Genomic DNA, 27,762 nt, shown 5'->3' with positions numbered 1-27,762 from the left:
AGTGCCTTGGACTCTTTGTCAAGCTCCTCAAGTCGTTCCTGAGCAGATTTTGCCATGTGGTAGTGGGCGTTGTACTGATGGGTGACGTTGTTGGCACTGGACAGTGTTATGTTCAGGTGTGCTTGGACTGCAACAATGTTGAGGTGATACATGTCAAAGAACCATCCACCTGAAGGCCAGGACCCAAGATTTCCCAGAGTGATAAAAATTCTACATTTCACTGGTTTTACTGAATTTTACCGCTGACACCAGGTATGTTATTGTTTTGCATATTTCATATATTGACTCTTGGTTGTGCAAAGGAGGACAGCTTGAACCTGAGGCATTGGAGTGCACAGGAGGTCTTATCTTGTCTCTTCAAGGCCCATACAAATAATTCTGTGGAGGCCTCACAGTGCCTCATTAGTGAAACAGCACAGAAAACCCTGAGAAACTGACCCCCAACTTTTTCCCTTTGCTGGGAGGGGTATGAGACAGAAACTTTTCCCTATAAGAATGAGTATGACTTTATAACTCTGGCTCTCGGAAGCCATGAGTTCCGTCTGCATACATATTGGTTATTTCAGCGAATAATTCCAATGGATACTTGCTCTTTGTGAATTTACTTTTTCCTAGAATTACCACAGCATCCAGAGGAATACTGCACTGTAATGAGATAATCACTGTTGGTCAGTTTTCCTGTCAGTGGTAAAAATGTTGTGCCATGATTGGTGGATGTCTGTGGACAGAGTATGGCAACATGGCAGCATTCCTAAATGTGTTTTGAGATCAAAATTAAGTTTGAAGATAAGTGTGGTTCAACCCATGAAAACTGAGTACTCATGTACTAATGTAATACTATTAATGTAGTAATGCCAACGAAGAAATCATGGGTCAAGATATCAACATAATGTTGTGATCCCACCCAAGATGGTCTCCATTTTGAAGTTAAGTTCATCCATCCAGACTGCATGTAAATATGAAGTTCCCACATCCTTTTGGCTCTTCTCAGCTCTGTCTTGTTTCAAGCTGGCCTCAGGCTGTAGTTGTTTTTTTCCCTTTCACTGTCCAGTGGCCTTATCAAATGAAAACAATATATAGGTCTAATATCTGCATGAAATCCAGCATATTAGAATAGAATTTCATCCCTCACCAATGTCTGTTGTGTTGTAAAAAACAGTCTTCCCCCATGCATTGAGGTGAAATGACAGTTTGCGGTAATAACAAGATTATAAAACTTTTATTGATCCCCTCTGAAGATGAATTTATAAAGCAAATTCCACACATATCTCAGGTTCACATATTTTTTTACGCAAAGTTATGGCACCATTACTTTCTATTATTTCACCAGAAAAAATATTCATGTGGCTGTGGCCATGGTTTTATTTATACAAATGATGAGGAAGTACGCATCTTGAATAGACCCACTATAAAATAGCAATTACACTATATCAACATTCCCCAAAACAGAATTAGCCAGGCCAGTATGATGTTATTTGTTTAAGCCAGTGATTTTGGGTGCAAGATAAAATATACATTCCACTGACATATTGTCGGACACTAGTGTGTAAAACTCTGCCGGACAGAACAGTCAAGGAAGCACAATTGGTTTCCCTTTGGAAGCAACACAGTGGTAAACAACTGATGACAGTATGAAACCCAAGGGTAGAAGGTAAGTATGACAAACAGATTTATGCATGGGTGAACCCCACTGCGCCAGAGCCATCAATTCTGCATCTTTATCAGTGCATGGAGATGTTTCTTTACCCTTCGTCTCCCCGTGCTGTCGTTACATTTATCCCTGCTCCCTGCTAAGTGCTAATACATTTACATTTTTAGTGCTGCTCAGTAATAAAAGAGGTGGAATGAGTGGAGGCCTTTTCCCGTTGCTAAAACAAACATCAGTGAACTCCCATAAGTGAGGAGTCACCTCACTACCCAGTTCCTCCCCCCACCTGTCCATCCATCCACCCTCCCACACAGCTTGGCCACCGCCCCACAGTGTAGGTCAACAGTGTTGCGGTTTGAGTCTCCTCAGTTGCACTCACAGTTCTCGCCCTCATTTCGAGGTTCACTCACAAGAGTCTGCCCCTCACAAGAGGCTCCACATTAGTCCAGTCAGGTATCTCTGCAAACGCCGTCGTCTCTTCAAGAATGTGGAGGAAACATTTTACAACCAAAAGTCACCAACTGAAGTCACAAGTTAAGCACACAGGCACAACATCGGAAAAGAGGGATGAGGTTGGTCTCTACTGTCTCAGTGGGCTCACATGCTTGTGTTTGGGAGGGGGTCTAATTAGAAAATTACATAATAATATGAAGAGTCTCAATCAACAATTCACTTTGCTGTTTTTAACAAAGCATGAACCTGGAGACAGCCATCATAATGCTTCCTTCACTTGTTGCTAAGATGAAATAAAACCACTGTTTTCATCAAAAGGTGGGTTTCAACAATAATGACTAACATGAGGGTGAAAATAAAAATAATAAAAAAAGCTGTTTTAGCAGAGACAAAAACCATCACATAAGCGACAAATAAATAAATAAAGACAGCTGTGCAGGATTTCATTACTAAACAAACCACTGATAAAATAGCAAAGCATGTTTCAAACACAGCCAAGTCGGTATCTAAGTAAATTATCTACACGCTTGTGCTGCATTTTGTCCAATGCAACTCTACAATACTGATCTCACGTGAATGATCTCAAGAGGTATAACCAAGGCTGACCGCTGACGCAGCCCTTGTAAGATCGTCAACCAGCCAACTACTGAATAGGGTAATACAAAGCCTACTTTAAGACAAGTGGTTACTGGGTTGTTTGAAATAGAACAATTCACAGCTTTACAAAGCCCTTTCCTTGAGTAGCTGGTAGGGCACATCAATATAGTTGAGGCATTTGGAACAATGACTTGATAAGACTACATACTGTGTATGAGCAGGAAATGAGTACCAAAGATGTCTGTTTTTCATCATTTCTTAATCCACTCTGAACTGCTGTGGCTCCCGCATGTGAAAGAGGAACTCTACCTGCGCTTATGCTAAGTTTGACCTTTCCATAGTGGATACATTCTTTGCTTACATGTCACAGGGAAAGAGCAGAAAAGGAAACATACACAGGCCATTACTAAGATGGTGAAGAAACACTCAGCTGTGCATTTACACCTGGGGAATCGGCTGCTGCTTCCTGCAGTGAACTGTTTCCATATAGTTTTAGTTCCAGTTAGTCACATACAGTACTTTCAGTGCAGTGAACAGCAGGTCATTTGGAATGGGAAACCAGAAGAAGAAGGCACAGAGGGGTGCTTCAGAAGTGTCCATGCGAAGGGAACTTGTGCATCTATACAGTTTACCAATAACACTGTGAACAGGATCTGGTACAGTACATCATGTGTAACAGTAGTCTATATCTGGGATTCCTCCTTCTCTATAGCCACGGTTAGTGCCGTGTCCTGCATTAGAAACATGGTTGGCACCTTTGTACAAGCCAGTGCCATTGGAGGGGAAAATGGTATGAATGATGTAATCCTCTCGTAAGGGTTTCGGCTGCATTGGCTGGCAAGTCGCCATAGGTGTCATCTGAAACCCTGGCCCACGAATCTCCAGGATAGTATTGTCTTTCTTGGTGCCAGACTCAATATAATCATCATAGTTTTGTTTTTTCTTGAGCTGCTGCGAGTGTAGTGGTCACGGGAACACAAATGCCCCGTTCTATGTCCATACCAACAAAAGACACCAAAGATGAGAGTTAAAGATACAATGGCAGAAGCCCCACCAATAATTCCTGCCAGGGGCAGTGCAGCCATCTGCTGTGAGCCTTCATCCTCCCCTTCCTCCAATGGACTAACGTCTGATGTTTCAGCTTTTGCACAAACCAGAGCTTCATCAGAATCTGCATCTCCAGAAATCATGCCTGTGTTTTCTGAACTAGCAGGCAGGGGCACCATGCAGATGATGTAGCTGGAACGAGGTTGCAAAGACGTAAGCAGATACTCTCGGCGATCACCTCGGACAAGCGTTTCTGTGATTGATCCCATGGCGTTCCCAGTACCAAGTCGGAGCCAGCTTAACCTGAAAGAGGAGCTGGGCTGAGCCACACTCCAGGTAACACGGACGCTATTGTGAGACAGAGGCTTCACATTAAGCGCTAGACTCTTTCCCACACCACTGCTGCTAAGGGTGTAGTCTAAGCCAGAGTCAGGAAACCCCAGGCCAGGTCGCTTGAGCGTAGGGTGAAGAGAGAACCCTGTGGAGGGGTGTTGGTGGTAGAGCTCTCCACTCCTATGCCCACTCTGTCTCTGGTCCCTGCTGTCCTCACCACCTCACATTCCTCCATCTCACTGGTCAGGTCAATCAGAGCCATGTCTCGCACTCTGTCAGGCCCATGGCAGGTGAGACCTCTGACAGTGATGGAGTTACCACGGGCATGTAGCCAGTCATACAGCCAGCGCAGGTTGCAGCCACAGTGCCAGGGATTTCCTCGCACCAGCAGCTGACCCAAGTTGTCCAGGTCTTTAAAAAGTCCCCTTGGCAGCGTAGTCAGGTTGTTTCCTGAGAGGTCTAGCCTCTGCAGCCTGTGCATGCCATCCAAAGAACCACGAGGCATATGAGTGAGGGCATTGTCCTGTAGAGACAGTCGCTGTAGATGGGCACTGGGAAGGTTAACAGGTGGAGTCTGAAGGGAGTTCCGAACGAGGGACAACTCGGTCAAGTTGGCAAGGCGAGAGAATGTGTCATCTGCAATTCTCTGGTTTGCCAAAAGGTTTCCATCCAGAACAAGACATCGAAGTGAAGCGAGGCCCCGGAAGGCATGAGTTGGAATAGTGGAGATTCGGTTGTCATCTAGACGGAGTTCTTCCAGAGAGGCAGGTAGTCCTGAAGGGATACTAGACAGGTGGTTGCGTGACAGAAAAAGCAAGCGTAACCGTGGGTTGTCAGCAAAGGCCTGATCCTCAATTGAAACAGTGGAAATAGAGTTGTCATCCAAATGCAGCTTCTCTAGCAATGGCATTCGAGCAAGTGCACTACGAGGAATAGTGCGGATGTTGTTGTCCTGCAAATGTAGCTCACGCACAGATGGTGGCAGGTGCATGGGAAATTCATCCAGTTCATTATCATAGAGGTAGACCACACGGACGGCAAGATGGCGCTCCAAGGAGGTGGGCAAGCCAGGGTTATTTATGTGGTTGTTCTGAAGGTAGAGGACGGACGCAGAAGGAGGCAGTGATGGGATGGAGCTCAGGCCACGGTCATTACAGTAGATGAAGTCCTCATCGCACCTGCATACAGATGGGCATGTCATATCTGTGCCTCCAATGTACCCTTGTATCGTAGCCGCAGCAAACTGAAGCATGCCGGCATGTAGTGTCAAGCAAATACACAACATCAAGAGCCAAGCCCCTAATCTGGCCACACATGCAGGTGCCATCATGGTAAACATAAGCATTGTCTTTCTATTCCAAGGGTGTGGTTAATCCTCAAATTCTCAACGCTGCAGTGAGCTGGAATCCTGTGACCTCCACCCTGAAACACAAAGAGAAATTAACAGTTAGCATCGATGTAGTAATAAATTAGTTAACAGTCACAGGTGATAACTGCAGAGATTTCATTGAGCTCAGAAATATTTAACGACTTCATGCTGTGCATCGATTCGCTTATGTTTAAACAATATTAGAATCTAAGAACATGCTACAATTATTGTGTCTAAACAAACATCTTGCACTCAGGACCAAGATTGAGTTTTCTTCTTTTTTTTCATAATTAATAATCATATCATCAGGGGGATGTGCACACATGGATGGATCTGTGAGAAGTCCCAACACAGCCTCTCACAACATTCTGCCATCGCCTCAAAGCCAAAAAGACACAAAGATAACTGCACAGCCAACAATCATTATGTTGAATTAGCAACAGTAATCCAAGATTACAGCCAGTTATGAAACTAGATTTTGGTGTTTACTGTTCTGAATGTTCAGAGCAGAGAGGATAGTTAGTCTTAAGAAATATGACTCTGGAATTGACAAATTCAATCTTACATTAGGAATTAAGCCTTGTGCGTAAATATGAGGTCTTGAGAATACTCTCCACCTCTAAATTATTATTATTATTATTATTATTAGGTCTTGAGAGGCTGCATAACTCCATTAGGATCTACCAGCAGGTGGCTGCATTAGCCAGACAGAACTGAAGATACTTTTCATTATCAAGAAGAAAGAAATTGTTTTAGCGCAGAGTGATCGCCATGAGGCAGTCGGGATAGAACTCAGTATAACGTGCAAACTTCTCCGCAAATCATGTCTATTTAATTGAGTTTTACTGCATCATGACAGCAATAAAACAGCAATGGAAAGTTATAATCTGTAGCTGAATGCAGATGATGTGACAGCTAATTTTTGCAGTCACCATAATTGTGCAGTGGGAATCTACATAAACTCAGATCATGATTGGCATCATGATTTGTTGTTGTTACTGATTAAGTGAGAGATACCATAACAGTACTGACTACAGAGATTTGGAAACCGGTAAATTGCAACACTGTCAGTGACAACTTGAGCCCATCGCAGTCTTCTATAACCAGGGCCATTAGTCAAACTGTTAAGGCCCACACAGAAGCGAACATAGTCAGGCTGTAGTATTGATTTCCTCACAAATCCAAGGTGATCTGCCAGAGCCAGTCAGTTCTCAAACAGATTACAGGATTCCCAAGAGTGTAAGGTAGACAGCATGGTAATTAACCGAATGAATGACAACTCTTTTGGGAGTTGAATTTGTTGAATATGTATTTGCAAACATCAATCTGCATGTGCTTATTCATTAGTGAAACACGGAAAATCACGAGAGAAAACTTTGTTGACATTTCACTCCTTTTCAAGTGTGATGAATCCCTGTTTGAAAAAATAAACAGCATCAAACACTTCAGTTGTTGTTCACCCTTGGCAGGTCAGGGATCATTTAATGGATTTAAGTAATTACTGTCGATCATTTGTCATTCCAAAAGTTTTGTAAGTTCTTCTTCCAAATGGAGGATTGCATTTATTCTCCACTGAGCACTAATGCGAGCCTGTTAATAATTCACAGTTATGCTAGATTTGAGTTGCACTTCAGAGTCTGACTATCAAATCTATCAGGACACTTTATGCTTGTTGGTTGTAACCATTTGATACATCCACTAAAGACTATGTGTAGCCTGGAAAATGAATGTCTGAAATTGCGGTTGGCTGAGAGTAATTTATATTTTGGCTGCAGCAGAATGTGTCGCTTGCAGAAAAATTGCATTTCTATGGCTAGAAAACGTCATGTTTTGAGAAACGAATTTGTTTTCCGACAGAATTTCTTTTTGTTCAGTTGTTTTCAGTCTGGAATAGTAACACATTTCCAATACACCTACACTGGCTCTCCTATTCTACTGGGATGTTTTCATATATTTATGCATTTATAACCCTGACAGGGCAGATTATTTCTAAAACCTTTATGCAAAGTCTCTGCTGTCACCATTTGTCACGCATTACTTGGCAGGTCTCACTGATCATGAAGCTTGGTGTGATCTGAGATGAGAGTAACATCTGTGCTCTGTGTTCCCATTCCCACAAAATATTCACATTCCCTCTTAAATTCAGCTACTACCCACTAATCCCTCTTCGTGCCTATTTTCACTTCAGTCCTCTTGACACAGCGAAGTGGTGTCGGTGCACTTTAAGTGGTACCAAAAGAGTAAAATGAAAAATTTAAAAAGCTGAGATTGTTACTTTACGCAGTTTGATATTGATTCACTTTATGAGCACGAAGTATATACACTGTAAACGTTCAGAAGGTTTTGTGTGTTTGTGTGTGTGCGGGTTTGTGAGTGTGTGAGAAAGAGGCTGAGTAGTGGTAAAGAATGGATGACTTTTGAATCCCAAGAGCTTCAGCAGTAAGTCTCTTGAACACTGGAGTATTTGGGTCAGCCCTTCAAAAACAAGATAGATGTGGTGTGAGATTGAAGTGCTGCAGAGAGCCAGAGGGATTAATAGAGCATATTGAGCTGTGATTCTCTGGATTAAGCAGGTGCTACAAAGAATGGCAGATTCACATTGTGGGATTTTTTTGCCTCACAGTTGCTCATTTTTCTTCCTCTATTAAAGAATGATATAAAAGCACAAAGAGTACCTAACTGCTCTTTTGGCATTGCGTGTGTGAACACTTCAGAGGGACTGTGTGTTTGTCTGTCCATGCACGATCAAATTGCAAACATTAACCTACATGTGGACAATCTATAAGGCTGCAGTCTACATTTCAGTTCTCTATAGTAGGGGTACAGCAGGGATGTGGGGTAATGTGTTAGCTAGACAGCCAGCCGCCTTGGGCAGAGTACAGTACACACAACAACCCCCAATCTAATACTGGAACCCAAGACTGGATCGATTTACATAAAAAAAAAAAAAAAACAGACGGGGAGGGAGAGAGAGTGACAGAAAGCAGCTTTGAGCAAGACCTTTCAATCCCATCTCCCCATTAAGACCCCCACAGAGGGATAGGGACTGAGAAATCTGGAAAACTGGATTTTAGATGACCGAAGGGGCTGCTGATGTATCAGAAAATCCACTTTATTGATGGCAGGGAAAAGATAATAGTGGCCCACAGCCTATCTTACATGCCATGTCCATGGATCGCATTTTAGATTTACAGATTGGACATGTGGAAAGGATGATGCAAAACATGATGGCTAGGGTGATGACGGAAATAAATTAGGAAATCCAAGACAGGAAAAAATGAGGGCAGAAAAGCCTGGACAATTCATTTTGATTAATAATAGAGGATGCCAGATTTTATTTGATGCATATAATATTTCTTTTAATGCTGAGACACTGTCTTTGCAGAACAGACATTAAAACACAGAGCTAGAATGTTGACTTTGTCTCTAAAATGAGAAAAAAATAGAAAAAAGATACTTAACATGCTACAATTTTCTTCTTTCACATCTGCAAAATCAACACCTTCACTGTCAGTGTCATGCAAAACTGGTGCCAACATTAATGCTGTTCAAGTGTTTTGAATAAAGCATCTGTATTCACCGCCTGACATATTTTCCAAACCAAATGTGTTTGTGACTCTTAATACATTTTAATTATGAATTATTTGATGTACCAATGCATTACAATCCTGTTAAATGTCTATCATCGTCTCTTTTTCAAAAACATGAAATGTGAATATGCCACAGGGGCAGATTGAATAACACATTAAAGGCTAAAGAAGTAATGGATTCGCCCCCATACAAACTCACTTGTTTTTTTCCCTGGTTTATGCATCAATTTCCTGGCATGAAGGAGTGATTGGATTTGCACTTGCAGTTTCTCATCTCAGCTGCTGACACAAAGACCCAGTGTATCCGACATATATAAAGATTTGTGTTATTCCTGGTGAAAATTATGTTCTTGTTTTTATCATACGGTCTATATTAACTCCTAGATGAAAAAGACTTGTATTTTGTGCTTTGCTGTGGCAGATAAAAGTCTACCAAGATCCTACATATGTAAATTTTATAAGAACAAACCAAAAATTAAATTCTGTTTCAACTGAAGAACGCATCATACATGCAAAGCTAGATCTGGATTTAAGACATTTAAATAAAATGAAGCCCATGCTTTCCTTACTCAGCTGCATATCTATGACAGTCATACACTCTGGATATTTGCATCTAACTTCCATATAAATATGAAAGAAAAGCAATAATGCAACAAATAAAAAGCACAATCTTAATATTACCTTCTCAGCTCACATTGTGTGCTTTCCCATGTATATATAGGACTGAAAATATGCTGCTGCTGCTGCTGGTATTTGCTTGCTGGTGGGTATGGAGCTCACAGGCCCCTGAAGTGACTTGATATATAGCTTTACAGCACTATAACATGTTTTATCTTTACAGCACTATAATATGTTCTGTCGTGGCTCCAGTCTAATTCCCTGTCCTCTCTACTGCAGCTGCTGCCTCCCCTGGATTCTTGTGGCTCAGTGTTTCCTCCTCCAGACAGCCAGATTACAGGTAAATCCTTTCAGTATTAACAAAAGGGCCGCAGCGCCTTGCAGCAGTGTGCTCCTGTACTATGTGCAAAGGTAAGACCAAATCTAACACGATGTTGACAGGGTTTTTGGAGGGTTTTGTTTGAAATGTGCTGCAAGCTAACACTGATCAATGGGGCAATACAACATGTTTTTCAAAGGTATAACAGTAACAGAGTTGGCCACATCACTGTAACTGAAGTGAACTGCAAAGGCTTGTCATTCAATGTTGCAAAAAGGTTTGGCTTGACGTGTCCATTTCAAAACAATTACTGTAATCCAAAAACCAATTAGCTTTTTAATTGTTGGGCAAGCTAGGAAAGTTTGCGAGCTAAGCTACTGGTTACATTAAATGCAGTTTCACTTCACTGAAGCTCCTCCAGGGAAATGTAGCACACTAAGCTACAGTTAACTACACAGAAGCCCCTTCATTCATTTATTTTTCAGTTGAATTTACTTCATTTGCTACCAACAGACAGTGGAAAAACATGTAGCTAGCTAGTAGTTAGCAACCTGTTAGACTGAACCACACGATGTCATACTGAAGTTCTTCTGTCAGCTATGAAAATATACTACCGTTCAAAAGTTTAGGGTCATTTAGCAATGCCCTTATTTTTGAAAGAAAAGCAGTTTTTCAATGAAGATAACATTAAATAAATCAGAAATACAGTCTAGACATTGTTAATGTGGTAAATGACTATTCTAGCTGAAATAGCTGATTTTTAATGGAATATCTCCATAGGGGTACAGAGGAACATTTCCTGCAACCATCACTCCTGTGTTCTAATGCTACATTGTGTTAGCTAATGGTGTTGAAAGGATAATTGATGATTAGAAAACTCTTGTGCTATTATGTTAGCACATGAATAAAAGTGTGAGTTTTCATGGAAAACATGACATTGTTTGGGTGACCCCAAACTTTTGAACAATAGGTGTAATTCATTGCGTAAAGGTATATTTATGTCCTCGCTTATCTTTTTTGAGACCACATATAGCAAAATATTTTAACATTTAGTAGCTGAGACTGACAATCTGAAATTAGCATTGCTGATATGCACAATGTCATTTTGACTGTCATGTAAATACACTGTGACTAGTCAGTCAGTCATTTTTTATTCAAGCTATTATTCTGTCAGTCAAAATGGCAAAGATATCTGTAATTTAGTTTAGACTGGTCAAAATCAGATATCGTCAACGTCATTATGACCAGCCTGAAATGTTGTCCATTACGCTGCTTCCATTGGGATGCAAAGCATTTGTGTTAACACTGTTAGCAGAAGTAATGGCAAATGCTGTGCTGGATAAAATCTTTAGAAATACAGAAAGAGCTTATTATCAAAGGCCTCAGGCTGCTAAGACATTGCGGTAAAAGAGTTTATAGTATTGTAGAGTTATAGTCTGTTGAAATAGCCACCAGTCCCTGTTTTTGTCTCCTGCTGTAGCCTCTGACGTAACTGCAGATATCTGTAGTCATTTTTGCCTCAAAACTAATTTTGACTTGTCATAATTCCAGTTTAAGGTACATCATTTTGGCAACTTTAGAATTAATTAAAGGTATCTAAAACAAACAATGTATATATCCTGAAGTAATGGGAATCCAAATGTGAATTGTAAATATCTGTAATGTGAAATCCCAGTACAAAAAGGTGCAATTTGCCTTCAGACGAATGGCATTGTGGATGGTTGAAATGTTTATTTCGACAAGCAAGAACTCAACCATGGATGGCTGCAATACATAGCCAGTTCAACTTTTAAATGTTAAAGCAATGTGCCACTGTGCTTGTCGATTCAGAAATGTTCAGGAAAATGTAGCGTATGTAAACACGACTGCTGCACTTGATCAATGAAAGAGTGTTGCTACTGATAAAAATATTTCAGAAAACTGTTTTGTTACCACCATATCACTGAAATGCAGTTTAGCTTGTAGTGACAATTCTACACAAAACTGAGCTTTTCAGCCATGCTAGTGGTACTGTCACAATTTCAATTTCTAACCAAGCACAACAAATGACTTTGCTAAAAACTAATTAACATCTTCACACCTAAAATATTCAACTTGAAAATGGTGAACACGGTAAACATCATAATAAGTTTACATCAGCATTTCATCATCATCATCTCCTGTGGCCAAGCACAGCCTCACAGAGCTGCTACAATGGCTGTAGAGTATTAGTCCTGTTTTGAAATCCGACTAAAGTAAAATTTAGCCTCTTTTATGTGTTTTCTGAATCTGGATGAAAGAGACAGATGAAAGGAAATCAACATTCATTGCACCTTTTGCATTTGAAGAACCCAGACAGTTTTTGCATTTATGCATCTGTCACAATTGTAGCATTTTAACCGCAATGAACAATAAATGTAATTTTTTCAGGACAGCGTTTTGTTCTCGGGAAGATGGTGAACAGAGTAAACACATTTTTTTATTTTTATCTTTTATCTCTGTTGAACTAGTAGGGCGAGTAAAGAGCTATTAACGTGACTGTGACTCTTAGTCTTGTATTTAAATCACAATTTCCACTAAAATATCTACTCCGATATGAAATTGCTTTATCGTTCTCATGCAAACTTTCATTGCCTTTGTTTGTTAACGAATGATAACAAAAACAAGTGACCTACATGCTTCTGGATTTTTATTCACACTGCTTTTGAAAATAAAAGGCTTGATATTCAGCGGGAGGTGTAGCTACTGTTCTGCCACATCGGTGCATTATACATTGAGACTGCGTGAGTCTGGCAGAAAAGCTGGCAAATAAACTTCAGATGTGTCAGTCTGTGTCAGTGGCCATAATGCAGTCTTTGATCAAGGCATCGCCGGCTTCTGAGATCATTTGCCCTGCTTTTAATGTTGCTGCAACATAAAACAGAGGAAGCAGTTTCATCTGAAGAAGAGCTAACTTCTCCCTTTTGAGAAAATGCACTTGATCATTTTAAACAGGATTTATAAAGGGAAATTTATCTCTTGCCTTCAAGTCAAGGAGTCAGCCTGTGGTTGTCACGCTTCAGCTGGGACTCTGATTGGATTTTTTTTTTTATTTGCGAGAAAGGCAGAGAGGGAGGTTGGTTAGCTTAATTGGTGAAATTTGAATTCAACCCTGACAAGTTGCAATATAAATACAAGGCTGTGGGAGGCCCAGGCAGCTGAGTCACAAAACAACGCTGTGCCTTCAGGGTGAAAATTAACCTCAGAAACAACAGAGGAAAAAGAGAAAGATAACATCAATGAAAAAGCTCTCTGTATCCCCGACACCTTTGCAGGGCTGTTATGCCTGGAAGCCATATTGGAGGTCCAACAGCTATGAACTACTGAATATGCCTCTAAACATAAAACTCAGCCATCTAGGCAGAATAATGTGAGAAATAGTGTATAAACGGATTATGCCACTAGTGCTACTTGTCCTTGTCACCAGCTAGTAGCTACTACTAGTGGAGGTATATTTGTACTAAAATCACTGGAGGTAAGGGGGCACATATTTAATATTTTGAGTAATTTGTAGTTATTTATTTATTACTTTATATTCTTAAATGATCTGATACAATTAAACATTCCCATTTATTTCTTTATTCACATTTTTCTACTTTTATTTTCCTCCATACTGAACTTAAATTATACTTTTCAGTGTAGATTCGGGTGAATTCGGTTATATTTCTTTATGTGGATGAAAGTGATGCACAAAGATTCTTCTTTTCACCTCAGTGAATCTTCTGCCTTCAATTTCTGGCAGGCAGTGTCAAAGTGTAATATCACAATGATAATAGCAGCAATAGAAAAAAGGCAAATGGAAGTTACTTGCTTTGAATTTAAGTATATTGTGCATAGCCCACCATCAGAAAAGGATAGACTGTAATTAAAACACAACATGGCCCAATTATGTACAATATATTCGTCTATTGTTGAAGTCAAGATGAGAAGTTTCAACCATATATCGTTTCTCACACTGTGAACAATCACGGATTCAGTGCAGTTTGTCCTTGGCCACAACAATGGTTTAAAATAATACTCACATCCCACCCCATAGCCACTAAAATAGAACGCACGATCCAGAAAATCGGATGAATAACTCGTCTATTTCAGTGCTCGGTTGGACTGATCAGAGGTCAGTTTCCATCACATGTCGCTGCCATGATCTCATCCTGTTATTCTCCAGTTCACTGCATTACTCATCTCCCTTTCAGAGACTTAGATCTCCATAATTTACACATCACACTCTGCACTGTATTTCCCCAAATCAAATACCGACTGCGGACGTCTTCACTCACAGAGCCCCCGAATGTCTGAGGACTCAATTTCAGTCTGCATTGATTTAACAAAGACACTTCTGTGTTTCATTTAGAAAATGCATTTTTTTTGTCCTTGCTCTGCCTGTCGCAGTTTCTCCAACCACCTATGAGCCTTGTGGGAAGGATGAAGTGGCTGACTGAGTCCCACTTTTCTTTTGCTTCGTAATCATCATGCCTCCTCTTTACAATTGTGGCGTCCTTTCGCATTTTCCTGGCCTGTCAGCTGTCTGTGCAGCATCCACAAATGTCATTAAATGCCTTGTCCTAAATTGTCTGCGTCAACAGCATTTCATAATGTTTTCCTTCTGACTTTGTTCTTTTCCTGCATATTTAATTCCTTTGCTTTTACTTTGCAGCGGCGTCTCTCTCTCTTTGTGCAGCTTTTGCTTTTTATCTTCCAAACAGAATAGTTGAGCAAAACAAATACTTGCTTTTCCTTTGACTGACAGAAGTACTAGATGACAGCAAATACCATTCAGCTAAAATACACTTTTGTCTAATGGAAATTTGTCCAAATGCAAATAACATCAGGATTACAACTTAGAAAATTAATTACAGATCCATTAAACATATCTAACATTTTCTTGGGAGAATGAATCGTGGCTGGTTTAAAACCACTAAGTAGGCTTGTCTTAATACACATTATCTCGTGCTGTTGAGTGAGTTTATCGTTCACCATGTGAGAAATTACAGTGGATAAATAGATACAGGCCGCCCCCAGGGCTCAGAAAACATCCTATGCAGTGTACACTTGACTTTGACTTCTCATTGTGTGTGGGTTTCCACAGCATGAAATATCAGCTGTGGGAGTGTTCGGATCTGAAGCTGAAGTTGCCTTGAATTCCGAGATGCCTCACGCAGTTTCTCAAAACTCCTCACTCTCTTATCACACATGACCTCAGTTTCACCCCACAAAAACCCGCTCACAGTGGGTTTGAAACACAGAACATAACGTTTCGTTTCTCACTTAGAAAAGATAAATCTGTGAAATTGAGCTATTTACATATTTCCTAAATATAACCTCACATTTAAAACAGAAACCTGTCTTTTATGCAGGAGTGAAAAAGTAAAGAAAAACAAAAAAAAACCCCATCAGAAACAAAGATATTTTGGCTTTGAAACTGGAAAACCAGGCAGTCATGGTGTCACCTCAAAGCATTGACTGAAAACAGCGAGTTAGTATATTTCGTTAATGGGTGCTGGCTTTTAGAGAAACGTTTACTGATTGCTTTGTTTGGCCTCTTGCCCAAAAGGAGAAAAAAAGGGGGATAATCGAGCTTTATTGGGCGCTGTTTAACTGTTGATAAGTGTTAGTTTGTTTAATGGCTTCATTTATGTCTTATTTAATTACTGCCACCATTTGAGAAAGCGATACAGTCAAGGTGGTCCTCTGTGTTTGTTTGTATTTGCTACAGCTTTAAATTCCCCTGATTTTAGTTAAAGTGATTTTGTTTCACAAGAATGACAAAAAAGACTCAAGTAAATTACAGACATAAAGTCCTAAGCAGTAATTTTGCAGCATTTATGTGTAATTCATAGAAGTGAGTCTGTTGGAGAATAATGCTTTTGAAATGTTGATCCAGTACAAAGGCTCACTGAGTAAAACTCATATTAGGTGTGGTTAAAAGTTCATACCTCTCATTTAATACAATTACATTTGAGTCTCAGTGCTAAGCTTCCATTTCTCTGCAAAAGACAACTCAGAACAGCACTCAGCACTGTGTGAAGGTAAAACCCCTCTCACCATGGATGAAAAACTATTGTATTTTCAGGAAGAAAAAAGTCTTTGTAACCCAAACGGTGACGTATCCTTGTTCCCTCTGTAAAACACAGCTAAAATATTAGTGCACTGACTGTATGAAAACACATCATGTTAAAGAAATAATGATATGTAGAAAGAAACTGTAATGTAATTTTGTACAAGCTGAACAGGAAAATGTATTTAGATATTCCTGAAGCCCATCTTTGGGCTTAGAGGAAAGAATTTTAAAGCATTGTGCAGCAGACAGAATAGTCTGTCATCCATTTGGACAAAAGAATGTAGACATATATTTTCAAAAACTGATAATTATCAGTAACTGACTTCTCCTGTTTTTGAAGCTCTTCAGATATTCATGTTGTAGAGAAACAGATGCTCCATGCCGTGACTCAAATGTAATGGTAATACATGGAGCACTGGGATTAAAATAACATAAAAACTGCATTTGTCAGAGACAAATTCAACTACAGAGGAAAATACTTTGATTCCACTGTGGCTTTATTACGTTGTAAAACATTAAAACGCTCAAATAATTCTAATGCAGACACTGAATCAGGAATAAGAAAAAAAATCCACATCATAGGCTTACTTTTTGAAGTGGGGCTGACAGGGAAGGAGGTGCTGCCGCACCATTTGCACTATTCTTCCCAACACGATTCCGTCAAAGTGTGAAAACTGTATCTTCTCCAGCTCTTGTCAACACGTAGTCCGTAAACTCTGGGAAGCTGAGGCGGGTGGTGGCGTGTAGGAGTGTGCTCTCACTGTTTTATAGGAACAGCTCTTTCTTCGGTGTTTTTATGCTCAGCTTTGATGTAGATTAGTTGTCACCTCTGGCTCCAGATCTATTCTCTGTGGAGAAAGAGAGTGACAGGAAAAACTTAAGAGATCACATATGACCATCCAGTGTCAATCAAGATGCCAAAATGTCACATTTCTGATGAAACAGTCGTCAGCATTACAGATCTCAGTGCATACCTCTCTGACACTCGGGTGTTGTTACTGTATGTCATATACAGTATGTCAGTCTCTGTTTTTATTACTTTTCCTCTCAGTTAGAGGATTAAGTGATTTATTCTTCATTTACCAAAATTTCATTCTGTGTATTCCAAATAAATCAGATGTGCATTTGCGATGACGATGACTCCATTTAATCAAAAATGTTCTAAATAGGGGGAAAAACAACTGAACTTGCAGTTTAAGTGCTTTTAATGCCAATTATAAAAATATAAAGTCAGCAAACTGAAGCAACCCATTTCTTTTCCCATGATTTACCATCAAATTTAATACTGTGCTGCTTTCCACTAAGCTGATGATCGCCTCAACATGATGACATGAAGGTTGTTAAATCAAAGTAATTTCGAAGAAAGTGTTCAAAGAATGATATCGATTTCAACTAAAAAAAAAAAGCTGCCATCAAAGTTTTCAAAGCAAACTTGAGCCACGTCTTGGTTTCAGACCTCACAAAACGACTGTCCTGCTCCTCCCCCCTCAACCGCCGACCAACACACCTGCTCCTTTGGAAAAGAAGATGGTTAATGACATCTGAAGCTGCCAGCTACCAACCAGCTCACTTGTTTCTTAAGACGAGCCTCTGAAACTCTGCCAGCGGCCCTGTCCACCTCGGCCTCTCTGTCTTTGCTTTGCACTGATGCTGATGGTGTCTCTTACTCACAACTGACTGCATTGTGACACAAGACAGCACGTCATCTTCCTTTAAGTCACTTTGACTCACTTCCCTTGTCAAGAAACCAAGTCTCATCTGATCAGACTTTCAAAACTACAGAGGATTGCTCTTTCCTTCTTCCTCTGAAAATCTTAAACAGACTACCTAAAGTGAGTTCTGTAATATTGCCTTCCCAAAAAACTCCTAACAAGGCCACTTTGTATGCAGTATTTTCTAAAACTTTAAAGTAAAATGTATTTATTATAAGAGTAGTGTCTCGAACTTGAGTTCCAGCAAAAATATGATTCCACAGATCATTGGAACAAGCTTTGAGTAGAAACCTGGTACTTATTAACCTCTTAAGATCTACTTCACTAGAATTCCTCACTGACTGACAGTGTGAGTTTGTGCCTTCATTAGAATGAAACTGATCAGCCACGACATTAAAACCACTGACAAGAGAAGGCGAAAGACTTCAATTATCTTGTTTTGGTGCAATGTTCTGCTGGATCCACTACCAATGTCAGAGTGCAGGACACACCCAGATCCTGTGGTAATGTCCCGACAGATCAGAGCTGTGTTGGTGGCACTAGGTGGGTCCACATAATATCGGGCAAGTGGGCTTATTGTTGTGTCTCCTTGCTGTAATCTACCGACAAAATACTAAAACACAACCTCTCTATGGAGTGTCACCCTGTTGTCCTTTAACAAATGGTTTATATTTTTGCACTTTAGCCCCAGTTTCTCTGTCAGGAACACAGAGACACAGTGTTTCTTTTGGATTTCGATCCAGTTTTTTATGAACGTGAAATCAAGTAGAAACATTCCAGATGTCTTGTGCATTATTTTTAACATTGTATTTTTATAGTTCCTTGGGCTCTGCAGTAGAAGAACAAGGTATCTGCGAAAGGATCATGTGGATGAAGGGTTTTCAAAGTCTGGCAGAACGACAAAATGGAGACAATTGTACCCTCAGCCAATTTGGCACCATTAAAAGTAGGTCGAATTAGTTATTACAAATTTCTGTTTGCAATGCACACACTGAAAGCTGCCATTGTATTACTCTGATACTCTGAGATTAAACTGTTTCCTGATAGGTCGTTTCTAGAGTGAATGAACCATAACTTCCAAACATATGTAAGGATAATTATTTGCAAAGACTACTGGAAATTTATAGAAGATAATCTTGGGCAGCAGTCCATACTGAATCGAAAAATACGTGCACCATAACCATGTGTTCAGATTTTACATAAGTTATGACTCACACAAAGAGTGCAATTCTGATGGTAATTGCAGCCGTTGGGTGCTGTCTGGTTAGGTTTTTAAAGTACCTTAATTGCCTCCATGAGCTGTGTGTCACCATTACTGCCACAACTCCCACTGCTGATATTGATAAGCAGGCCAAACCACAATCACTGACTTGTTTTCACAACGCCACATGCACCAGTCCCTTTCACTTCACGCGCTGTCTTTGCTTCGTGACTCTCCCTTTGTGTTCCCTCCCTGTAACTGTGCTGCACCCACCCAGGGAGGTGCACTGCACAGTTTGAAAGCCTGTGAAGCAGATAAATACTTAACACAGATGTTGTTGCAAATGAAAACCTGCATTTCCAGTTAGAAATACAATCTCACCGCTGAACTGGAACTGAAACAAACACAGCAGGAGTTGCCAGATATGTACGTGCTGGGCAGGTAGTGCACCTCAAATATGATTTAATTTCAGTACATCATCGGCTATATGGTTGGGTTGTGATTAAACAATCTTCGATGCCAGGTGCAGTGCAGCATACTGAGTCAATTCAAACTGAGACACAAGGGCAATGCAAGGGTTGTGTAAATAGTCGTGTTCAACTTAAATAGGAAAACCGAGAAAACAGCAGGAAAAAACGTTTATGAGGACAACAACTATTTAATTATCTCCAACATTCCTATACAACAAAACTGCATTTTAGCAAGAAAAGCACTCAGAGAGCAAAGTACTCCGCTGTTTGTTTTATGATTTCTGACGGATAGGTCCCGAAAAGTCTGCAGCGGTCGATTTGTAGTAAGATTGCAATCATGTGATTATCAGCAGGCAGCTGATGTAGTGTTCACTTGTTGTCATAGCTACAGTGGCGCTGTGCCGTTATCAATGATACAGAAATCTTTAACAAATCTATGAATCCAGACTATAAGAAACATCACTGCCAAAATCTAATCAGGTGGTCCTTGTGTCATTTCTGACCTTCCCTGAAAAATTCAACCAAATCCGTTAGTCTGTTTTTGTGTAATGTTGCTCACAGACAGACTAACAGACAGACAAACGTACGCCAGTCATCACATAACTTCGCCGCGTTCCTCAATTAATTAATTATATTTTGAGGTAAACATATTTTCTCCCTGATTTTGTATGTCTGTGATGTATCACAAATACATTTCTGATTAATATCTTTGCCATTCATTGTAGTTATTTCCAATTGTCTCTCCTTTACAGTCAATTAATAATATATTTGATGAGGTGGGCCTTGTCTCCATGGTAACCCAGAATGTGGAGGGCAAGCTTCAAACATTGTGTGAACTGGTTGTATTTGAACCTAAAACAACTCACACCCAAGCAGTTTTGCTATCAACATTTAATCAAACAACGAGTTACAACAAAACTAAAGTTTGAGAATAATTGTCACCTGTTTGAAAATTCTGTTGGACTTGTGCCACCATCACCCCTCCGTTCTCATAACATGAAATTTCCTGCCACGTGACACTGTTACCTTGCTGGGAGAAAATATGTTACTTGCAAAATGTAAATGGGATTGCAATTTAGTTATATAGGGGTGTCATTTGGTGGAGACAGGGTTGTAATGATCACAACAACAGCCGTGATTTATTGTAGGAAGAGACAGCAGAAGCAGAGATTGTGCAGTGAAGCACAGAATGCAGTTTAACTTATGTAATTGCTCCGTCTCAAATTGCAGGTTATTTGGTTGAAATATTGTTGTTTTGAAAAATAAAATGGAGTCACATCTCATTGGCATCTAAAAAGCTTTAAAGAAAATGCACTAGAAGTAAGACTTAGTGTTGAACGCATCACTGTTTGGGAAGTCTGACAGCACCTATGCAGTCCACAGTCTGCTACAGGTATCCCAAAAAGAGTATGCATCTTCCTCTCCAAGGAGGTCCGAAAAAGCCAAACTGTCGGCTTTCTCTGCATTAAACCTCTTGGCTCTGTCACCACATCCCATAATTCCTCCTATCATTGCTATGACACTTAAGTGACCTTTTGATTCCCAGCTCTGACACACAGGTTGGGTTGCATATCTCCAATTTTCAAGCTGAAATCTCCAATTGGATTCCTGCCAAACACCTCCCTATTGACCTTGACAAGACTGAGCCGCTGTTCTCCCCTCAGAAATCCTGCCCTTAACAAGTGCCGTCAATCACAATGACACCCGCGCAGTTGCTCCTTCCCAGACCGACGTTTAGTTTGATCTTCGACAACCAACTGCTACAGCTCCTATTGCAGATTTGCTGGCTGTAAAATCTGCTGACTCAAGCCCAGTTGCTTGTACAAACACTCTTTGTCTCCCATCTGGACTGCTGCAGCTCTGATCCGGCTGAGCAACCTGAAAATAACTGCAACACAGTTGTCAAACTAAACTTCAACATATACGTCACCTTGTTCTCCATTACTGTGATGAAAGTAGTAATGCTCTGGGTGCAGGTTGTACTGTTTGTCATCATATTTATTTTGTACTACCCATCTAGAACTACAAGTACCGCTTTGGATTAACTTTCCACCAACAACACAAAATTTCTAAAATGCAATTAAAAGGCATCTGTGTAAATTTGCAAGCGGTTCCCTGCCAGGTTGTCCATCCTTTAATTCTTTAACTCAGTGTAACTGGATAATGGTGAGGAAAAGAAAAAAAGGAACAGTTCAGAATTTTGGGGAATATTTTTATTAACTTCTTTTCCAAGAGTTATATGAAAAGATTACTACCCTTGTGTCTGTATGTTAAATATGACACTTTACAACTGGAAGCATCTGCCTACCAGCACCCCTAAAACTAACATGTTAACACAATAGTTTGTATCTTTATCTGTAATCATTTAAATAAATAATTAAAGAAGAATTTTAGGTTTCAGCAAGCTTCAAAGCAGCCAGGTCTGTTGTTCTGCCCTGTTTCCAGCCTTTGTGCTAAGGTAAGCAAACCGTTTCCTGGCATGTGATATCAATCATCTTAGCTGACTCCCAGCAAAAATACATTTACTAGTGAAAAATTTGGGAAACACTTGTTTACCTTTTCCTTCTGAATGTGAGATAATATTAGTACCTCACATATTTATGGTGATGTACCAAGCTGGAGGCAGGATATTGTTAGCTTAGCTTAACTGTAAGGCTGGAAGCAGCAGGAAATGGTAGCCATGGTTGGTCATCGAGGTTCTCTTAAGGCAGCAAATTCAGCACATCATTTCTTGTTTGCTTTGTCTGTGATCACATAAATAATACTTAAGAAGAAGACTTTCAGGTGTTTTAACTTCAAGCACAGCCGGTTTTACTGTTTCAGGGTTTTAGCTAAGCTATGCTGTTTCCTCGTGATATCAGTTGTCTCACCTACCTGTCTGATACTTGGTAGGTAAATATTTTGGGAAATTTATGTATTCCATTTCTCTCAAAGAGTGAGATAATATCAGTATTTCTCAGATTAAGCACAATGCAACACTGGAGGCAGGACATCTTTAGCATAGCTTAGCATAAAAACTGAGAGTAGAAGCAGCTCACTTCTTAACACAATATATCTTGTTTGCTTTATCTAACTTTTTTTTTTACTTCATGCAGAGCCTGGTTAATTGTTTTACTTAGTTTCCAGGTTTTGTGTGAAGCTAAGCTAACAATTTCTTATAGGACAGGAAAGAGGCTACCTTCTCAGCTTTTTTTCAACAGTGTACCTCTTGGTTAAACATTTTGGAAAATAAAGGCGTTCTCTTTCCAAGAGAAAGAAAACATCAGTATATGTCATGTCTCTGCATTAAGTGTGGAGTTGTAGGCAGGGCAGGTGGCTTAGCTTAGCATAAAGACTGGGAGTAGGAGGAAATAGCTAGCACAAACACTAAAACTGTCCAGCACAGCTCGTAAAAACAGACACCACTGCATGCTGCACAGGACGTCTTCATGATCTGACACAATGGGGAAAATTAAGGGCACGGCTTATTTTCAGAATTTCTACTGTTAGCTTTTATAAAGCATTAAAAAAAAATCACAAATCACTTTCAAATGATCCTGCCAAAGTGAAAATTCGGTAAGTAATTCAATCTTTAGTTTACTCTTTAACAAACAGACACAAGATTAATACAAAAATTCTCTACATTCTTTAAAAATAAAAGCAAATGAACTCGCTGAAAAAAGCGTCAGAATCTCATTTCATGCTTTGGAAACTTCTGATGACCCATCACATAATGATTTTATTCGCCTGCAAGTGAGCTCCAATGTCGAGGTTTTATGTCTGTGGCTATCATGTATCTTTAAGTTACTGCCTCCATGTGGGTACAAATAAAAGATTCAAATGAGCCAATGTATGTGTTTTAAATTGCTTCTACTTCACACTGGTTCAAGAGCGATAGACAGTAAAGGTGCAGAACCTGAAGCTGAAGTGATCTGACACACACACACACACACACACACACACACACACACACACACACACACACACACACACACACACACACACACACACACACACACACACACACACACACACACACACACACACACGCTCTCACACAGATGCCCTGCGATGTGATCAGACTTTTAACACGGCTGCACATAATGTGTATTCAGGCAGGCAGGGAGGTGGTGGAGAGCGGCGTAGCCCGGGATGACAAAGATGACAAATAATTGAGACAAAACACACTAAGTGAGATAATTTCACACGAACAGTTGGCTCGGACGTTCCTTTATCATTGTCCCGAAGTTGTTCTCGCTCTTTCTCATTCAGTGCTTTGCTGTTTCACTTTTCCCTCCGAGGCCCATCTCAATGACAACTGAAAGAGCATTCTCTCTTCCCTCGTTAACTGAGGAGTGCATCAGTCCTAATAAGAAAGCTTTTACACGGTTAATTAAGAGACACTGTAATGCAGTATGTAATGCTCAATTTACTCTCTCATTCTCCCCCTCGTCCTCTTTAATTTCATTCAGAATCAATCTGTCGGACTCTTTTTTTTACCTTATTATGTGGACTTTTCTACATCAAGGCCCACTATGACTGCCTAATTTGCTTGCGTCGACTCCATTTTGAGCCTTTCCAATAGTTTCTCCTTCCACTGCACTCTCTGATCGGCCATTTCTTTTAATTCTCAGCCTTGATGTTGCTAATTCAAGGCCGAGAAGACGGGAGAAAAGGGAGTGAGGGGGAAAAAAACGGTTATAAGGAAATAAATGAGCTGGTTGAGAGAGATATTAAGATGATAAAATACTTTAAATAGGGGGCAGCATTCACCAAAATACAAACACTGGCAGGGTCTGAACTGCAAGGATTTGCCAGTGAAACTAATGTAAACATGGAGGGAATATAGAGTGGAGAGGAAAAGAGAAGCTGTGAAATAGTGGGGTAGTGTTGGGGTGAAAGCAGTTGAGTAAATAGACCAATCACACTTTAAGGACAAAGAGAAAAAAGAAGAGGTGTGGATGTCAGGAGACAGAAACAAACAGAGAGGACACTTGCGAGAGAGCGAGCTGAGGTTGGCGTTTTAAAGGTCCACACGTTAGCACATTAATTAAAAGTTATCCACTGATGAATTGCCCTGTGATGAATTGTTTCCCTTACCATAAAAACTGTGTATGCTTCCCAGAGGGATAGAAGCAGGCCACTAAATCTGCCATCCATGTTTTTCATGCTCTCTGCGTTTGACAGTAATGAGCCAGGCCAGTATGATTGGCTGTTCAGCGGCTGATTAAAAGTAGTTTCTCCTAATACATGGATTTACTTTGACATTTCTTATGCAGGAGACCTAATGCCTTCTTCAGCGATGGTGGGTGGAATCATTATTTATATAAGAAAATTCATTTCTCAGTTGTCTTAGTTTGTAATTTGATGAGGGCAAGGTGATAGGTTAGAGCAATAGAAATATATTTATTTAAAGAATCTAGATGTAGACTGCTGGTATAAGCCTGAAATTGGTCTGTTACACGGCTTTCTCCTCCCCTTTCAATACTACACTACCGTTCAAAAGTTTGGGGTCACCTATGCAATTTCATGTTTTCCATGACAACTCACACTGTTATTTGTGTGCCAACATAATTTCACAAGGGTTTTCTAATCATCAGTTAGCCTTTCAACACCATTAGCTAACACAATGTAGCATTAGAACACAGGAGTGATGGTTGCCGGAAATACTAACTTACTCCAATAGTCATTTACCATATTAACAATGTCTAGACTGTATTTCTGATTAATTGAGTGTTATCTTCATTGAAAAAAATGCTTTTCTTTTAAAAATAAGGAAATTTCTAAGTGACTCCAAACTTTTGAACGGTAGTATATGTGTAACTGTTTTCAGAATCTCCTTGATTAGCATTTGTCACCATCTGAAAGATTTTGGTTGAACAACATTGGTGCTGCCCAATTTCTTTAAAAAAAAAAAAAAACACAAACCAGCCAGAGTGTTTTTCGACCCGTAACAGAAATATAATGAGTTGCTGTAGATGAAGCCAGAAACATAAAAGAAAAGTGCAACCTATGAGACAAAAATAAAACAAGCTCTTAAGGAACTGTTTTCAATTGAGAAAGTTGTCTTTCATAGAGTTTGTATTGGCCATATTTCTGAGATGAAGACAATGAATTATGCAGAAACAGCAGATCAGTCGCGTGTGTTAAATGTTCGCTACTGTTACGATCCAACCTCTAGGGGTTGGCTGGATGCAACAAAATAACCAGATGGCATTGGTTTAGGTTAAGGGATTTATTGCTTAGTAGTAAAAGGAACGAAAAAGTGACAATGAAACACAAGACTGGTGGGTGTTGCTAAAACAAAGAACGGAATAAAACATAACGAAGGCTAACAGAGTTTGTAACTAAGCTAAACACAAAGAAAACAACTAAACTCCCTAGCCAAACCGAACTACAGAAGCAACACCCACCACCAGGAACAAAAACTAATACAAAAGGTGTACAAAACGAACTAAACAAAACTGGTGCCTCTGAATAAGTGTACATACTGAGCACAGTTCACAAAAGCTCAAAATACGAAGTGGCTTCTACACAGAGTTGGCAAACTACGAATTGGAGCGTCAGTCTCCACTGAGATGTAGGGCTTCACACTAAACTAAAGCCAACAGAAGGTCGAAGTTGTCTGTAGCACCCACCACAAGTGCTTCCAGACCGAAAGACCACACAGAACAACAATACAGAGCCACAATACAAAGAGGTACCAGGGTAAACTGGTCAAAGTACCAGCCACACAGACTAATGGCATGGTGGGACTTTATAGGTAGCAGGTGTGGTGCCTGGCTGCCTCTGGTTGGTCAGAGGAGGAGGAGCTGGAGGGTGGCCCAATCAGAACAGCTGGAAGGCGGGGAGAACCAGACTGGAGTGCAGGTCGTCATCAGTGCTGTCATCAGCTGAAACGGCTGGCAGCTGGGGTTCCAAAGGCTCTGCAAAAAGCCCCAGCTGAACCCACACACAAATTACTCCCAAACAAAGGCCCTACAAAACACCACCTCAAAACAAGACGACACACCAATACTGGTGGCTGTAACAGCTACGTTAGAATTTTAAAGTGGTGCTGTCATTCATGAGCATTAACTCTTAATAAAACATGTGAAGTGTTTTCATTACACTTTCAGAATGCAATATTTCAGAATAACCTTAAAAATATGTTACGGAAAAAACGCTGAGAGATAGGAATTATGGGTAGAAGAATGGGAAAGACATGCAGTAAATGGCCATCGGTTGGAATCAAACCCATGACCGCTGCGTCGGGGTCTATAGCCCCTGTTTACGGGACGCCCTCCCTGAGGTATCTGTGCGCCCATTAGAGTCATTTTTGATTACTTGCATGCAGGTAGTTTTACAGGAAATATCTAAAAACACCTGAAAAATAAATACCTGCTGAGCGCCAAACAGGAGACAGACAAAGTTCCAGACTACCTGGTGAACAATGTAGAGTATTTGCAACAAAAAAAGTTTGAATATTTCCTCAGGTGTTGGTGGAGACCAAAAACAGAGCTAAACGAAAGTGAATAATGAATTGACTTACAGTAGCTAGGTTGTCAGAAACACGACTCCAAATGAATGATAATACCAATGACAAAGCTGAAGTGAAAGTCAAGTAATGAGCAATGTAAAGTGTTAATTTATTGGATAAGCAGTTAATAAAAAAAGTACGTCAAGTCATTATTTCTTATATAGTATTTAAAACAACAAGTTAAGCAGTTTGCAGTAGAGAAATAAGACTGACGGGTCTAAATATCAAGGTTATGGTCCTGTAGTAATATTTAGTATGAGAATTATTGTAATTAGTACCAGAATCTAATGTAAGAATTCTTTATCACAGTGCAGTCAATAGTAACCTGCTCTTTCCTTGTGAATGTTTGGTCGCCTATTCAACAAGCAAAGGCACAGGACGAGACGAGTACTAATGTCTGAAAATCAGATTAAAGGGAAAAGTGCACAGGCTAATGTGGGTGGTTGTTCAGAGTCTGCAGCTGTCATTCCTTTTTCAATAGTCCCAAAAACATTTAGTTTACAAAGATATCACTTCTGTCAACTCCCTGATTAACTGTTTGTTTCAGTATTTAATATCTTCTCTGGAGAGAACAGATTCTCCTGAGGAGTTTTTACCCTTGACAAGCTCAGAATGAAATATGTATTTAGCTTCAGAATAATTAAAGTAGGCTCTGATCATGCTGTATTCGCTGCATTATATTTCCTTCCTGTAAAAGGCCTTGTCATGCCGACCTGATTTGCTCGCATCTCATCAATTCAAATGTACCTCACCGAAGGAGATACAATAAGAAGACAATAGCGCGCGTTGCAAACTTGCACACACCAGCCGCACTGAAGCTGTTATATGACG

General features: G+C 40.0%; 1 protein-coding gene across 1 annotated transcript in view; it reads right to left on the bottom strand.

Moving 5' to 3' along the window:
- Nucleotides 1-1,200: 1,200 nt before the first annotated feature.
- Nucleotides 1,201-27,762, bottom strand: part of flrt1a (fibronectin leucine rich transmembrane protein 1a) — a 45,537-nt gene continuing 18,975 nt past the window's right edge. Inside the window, 4 exon segments of the mRNA XM_022204943.2 lie at nucleotides 1,201-3,628; nucleotides 3,631-4,208; nucleotides 4,211-5,500; nucleotides 16,639-16,898. Of these exon segments, the coding sequence (XP_022060635.2) occupies nucleotides 3,365-3,628; nucleotides 3,631-4,208; nucleotides 4,211-5,423 (2,055 nt within the window). The 5' untranslated portion in view covers nucleotides 5,424-5,500; nucleotides 16,639-16,898 and the 3' untranslated portion in view covers nucleotides 1,201-3,364.

Source organism: Acanthochromis polyacanthus, chromosome 17 (assembly GCF_021347895.1).
Source record: "Acanthochromis polyacanthus isolate Apoly-LR-REF ecotype Palm Island chromosome 17, KAUST_Apoly_ChrSc, whole genome shotgun sequence".
Classification (NCBI taxonomy): Eukaryota; Metazoa; Chordata; class Actinopteri; family Pomacentridae; genus Acanthochromis; species Acanthochromis polyacanthus.
The sequence above is the reverse complement of the archived record's forward strand: the minus strand, read 5'-3'. Positions and strand labels throughout refer to the sequence as shown.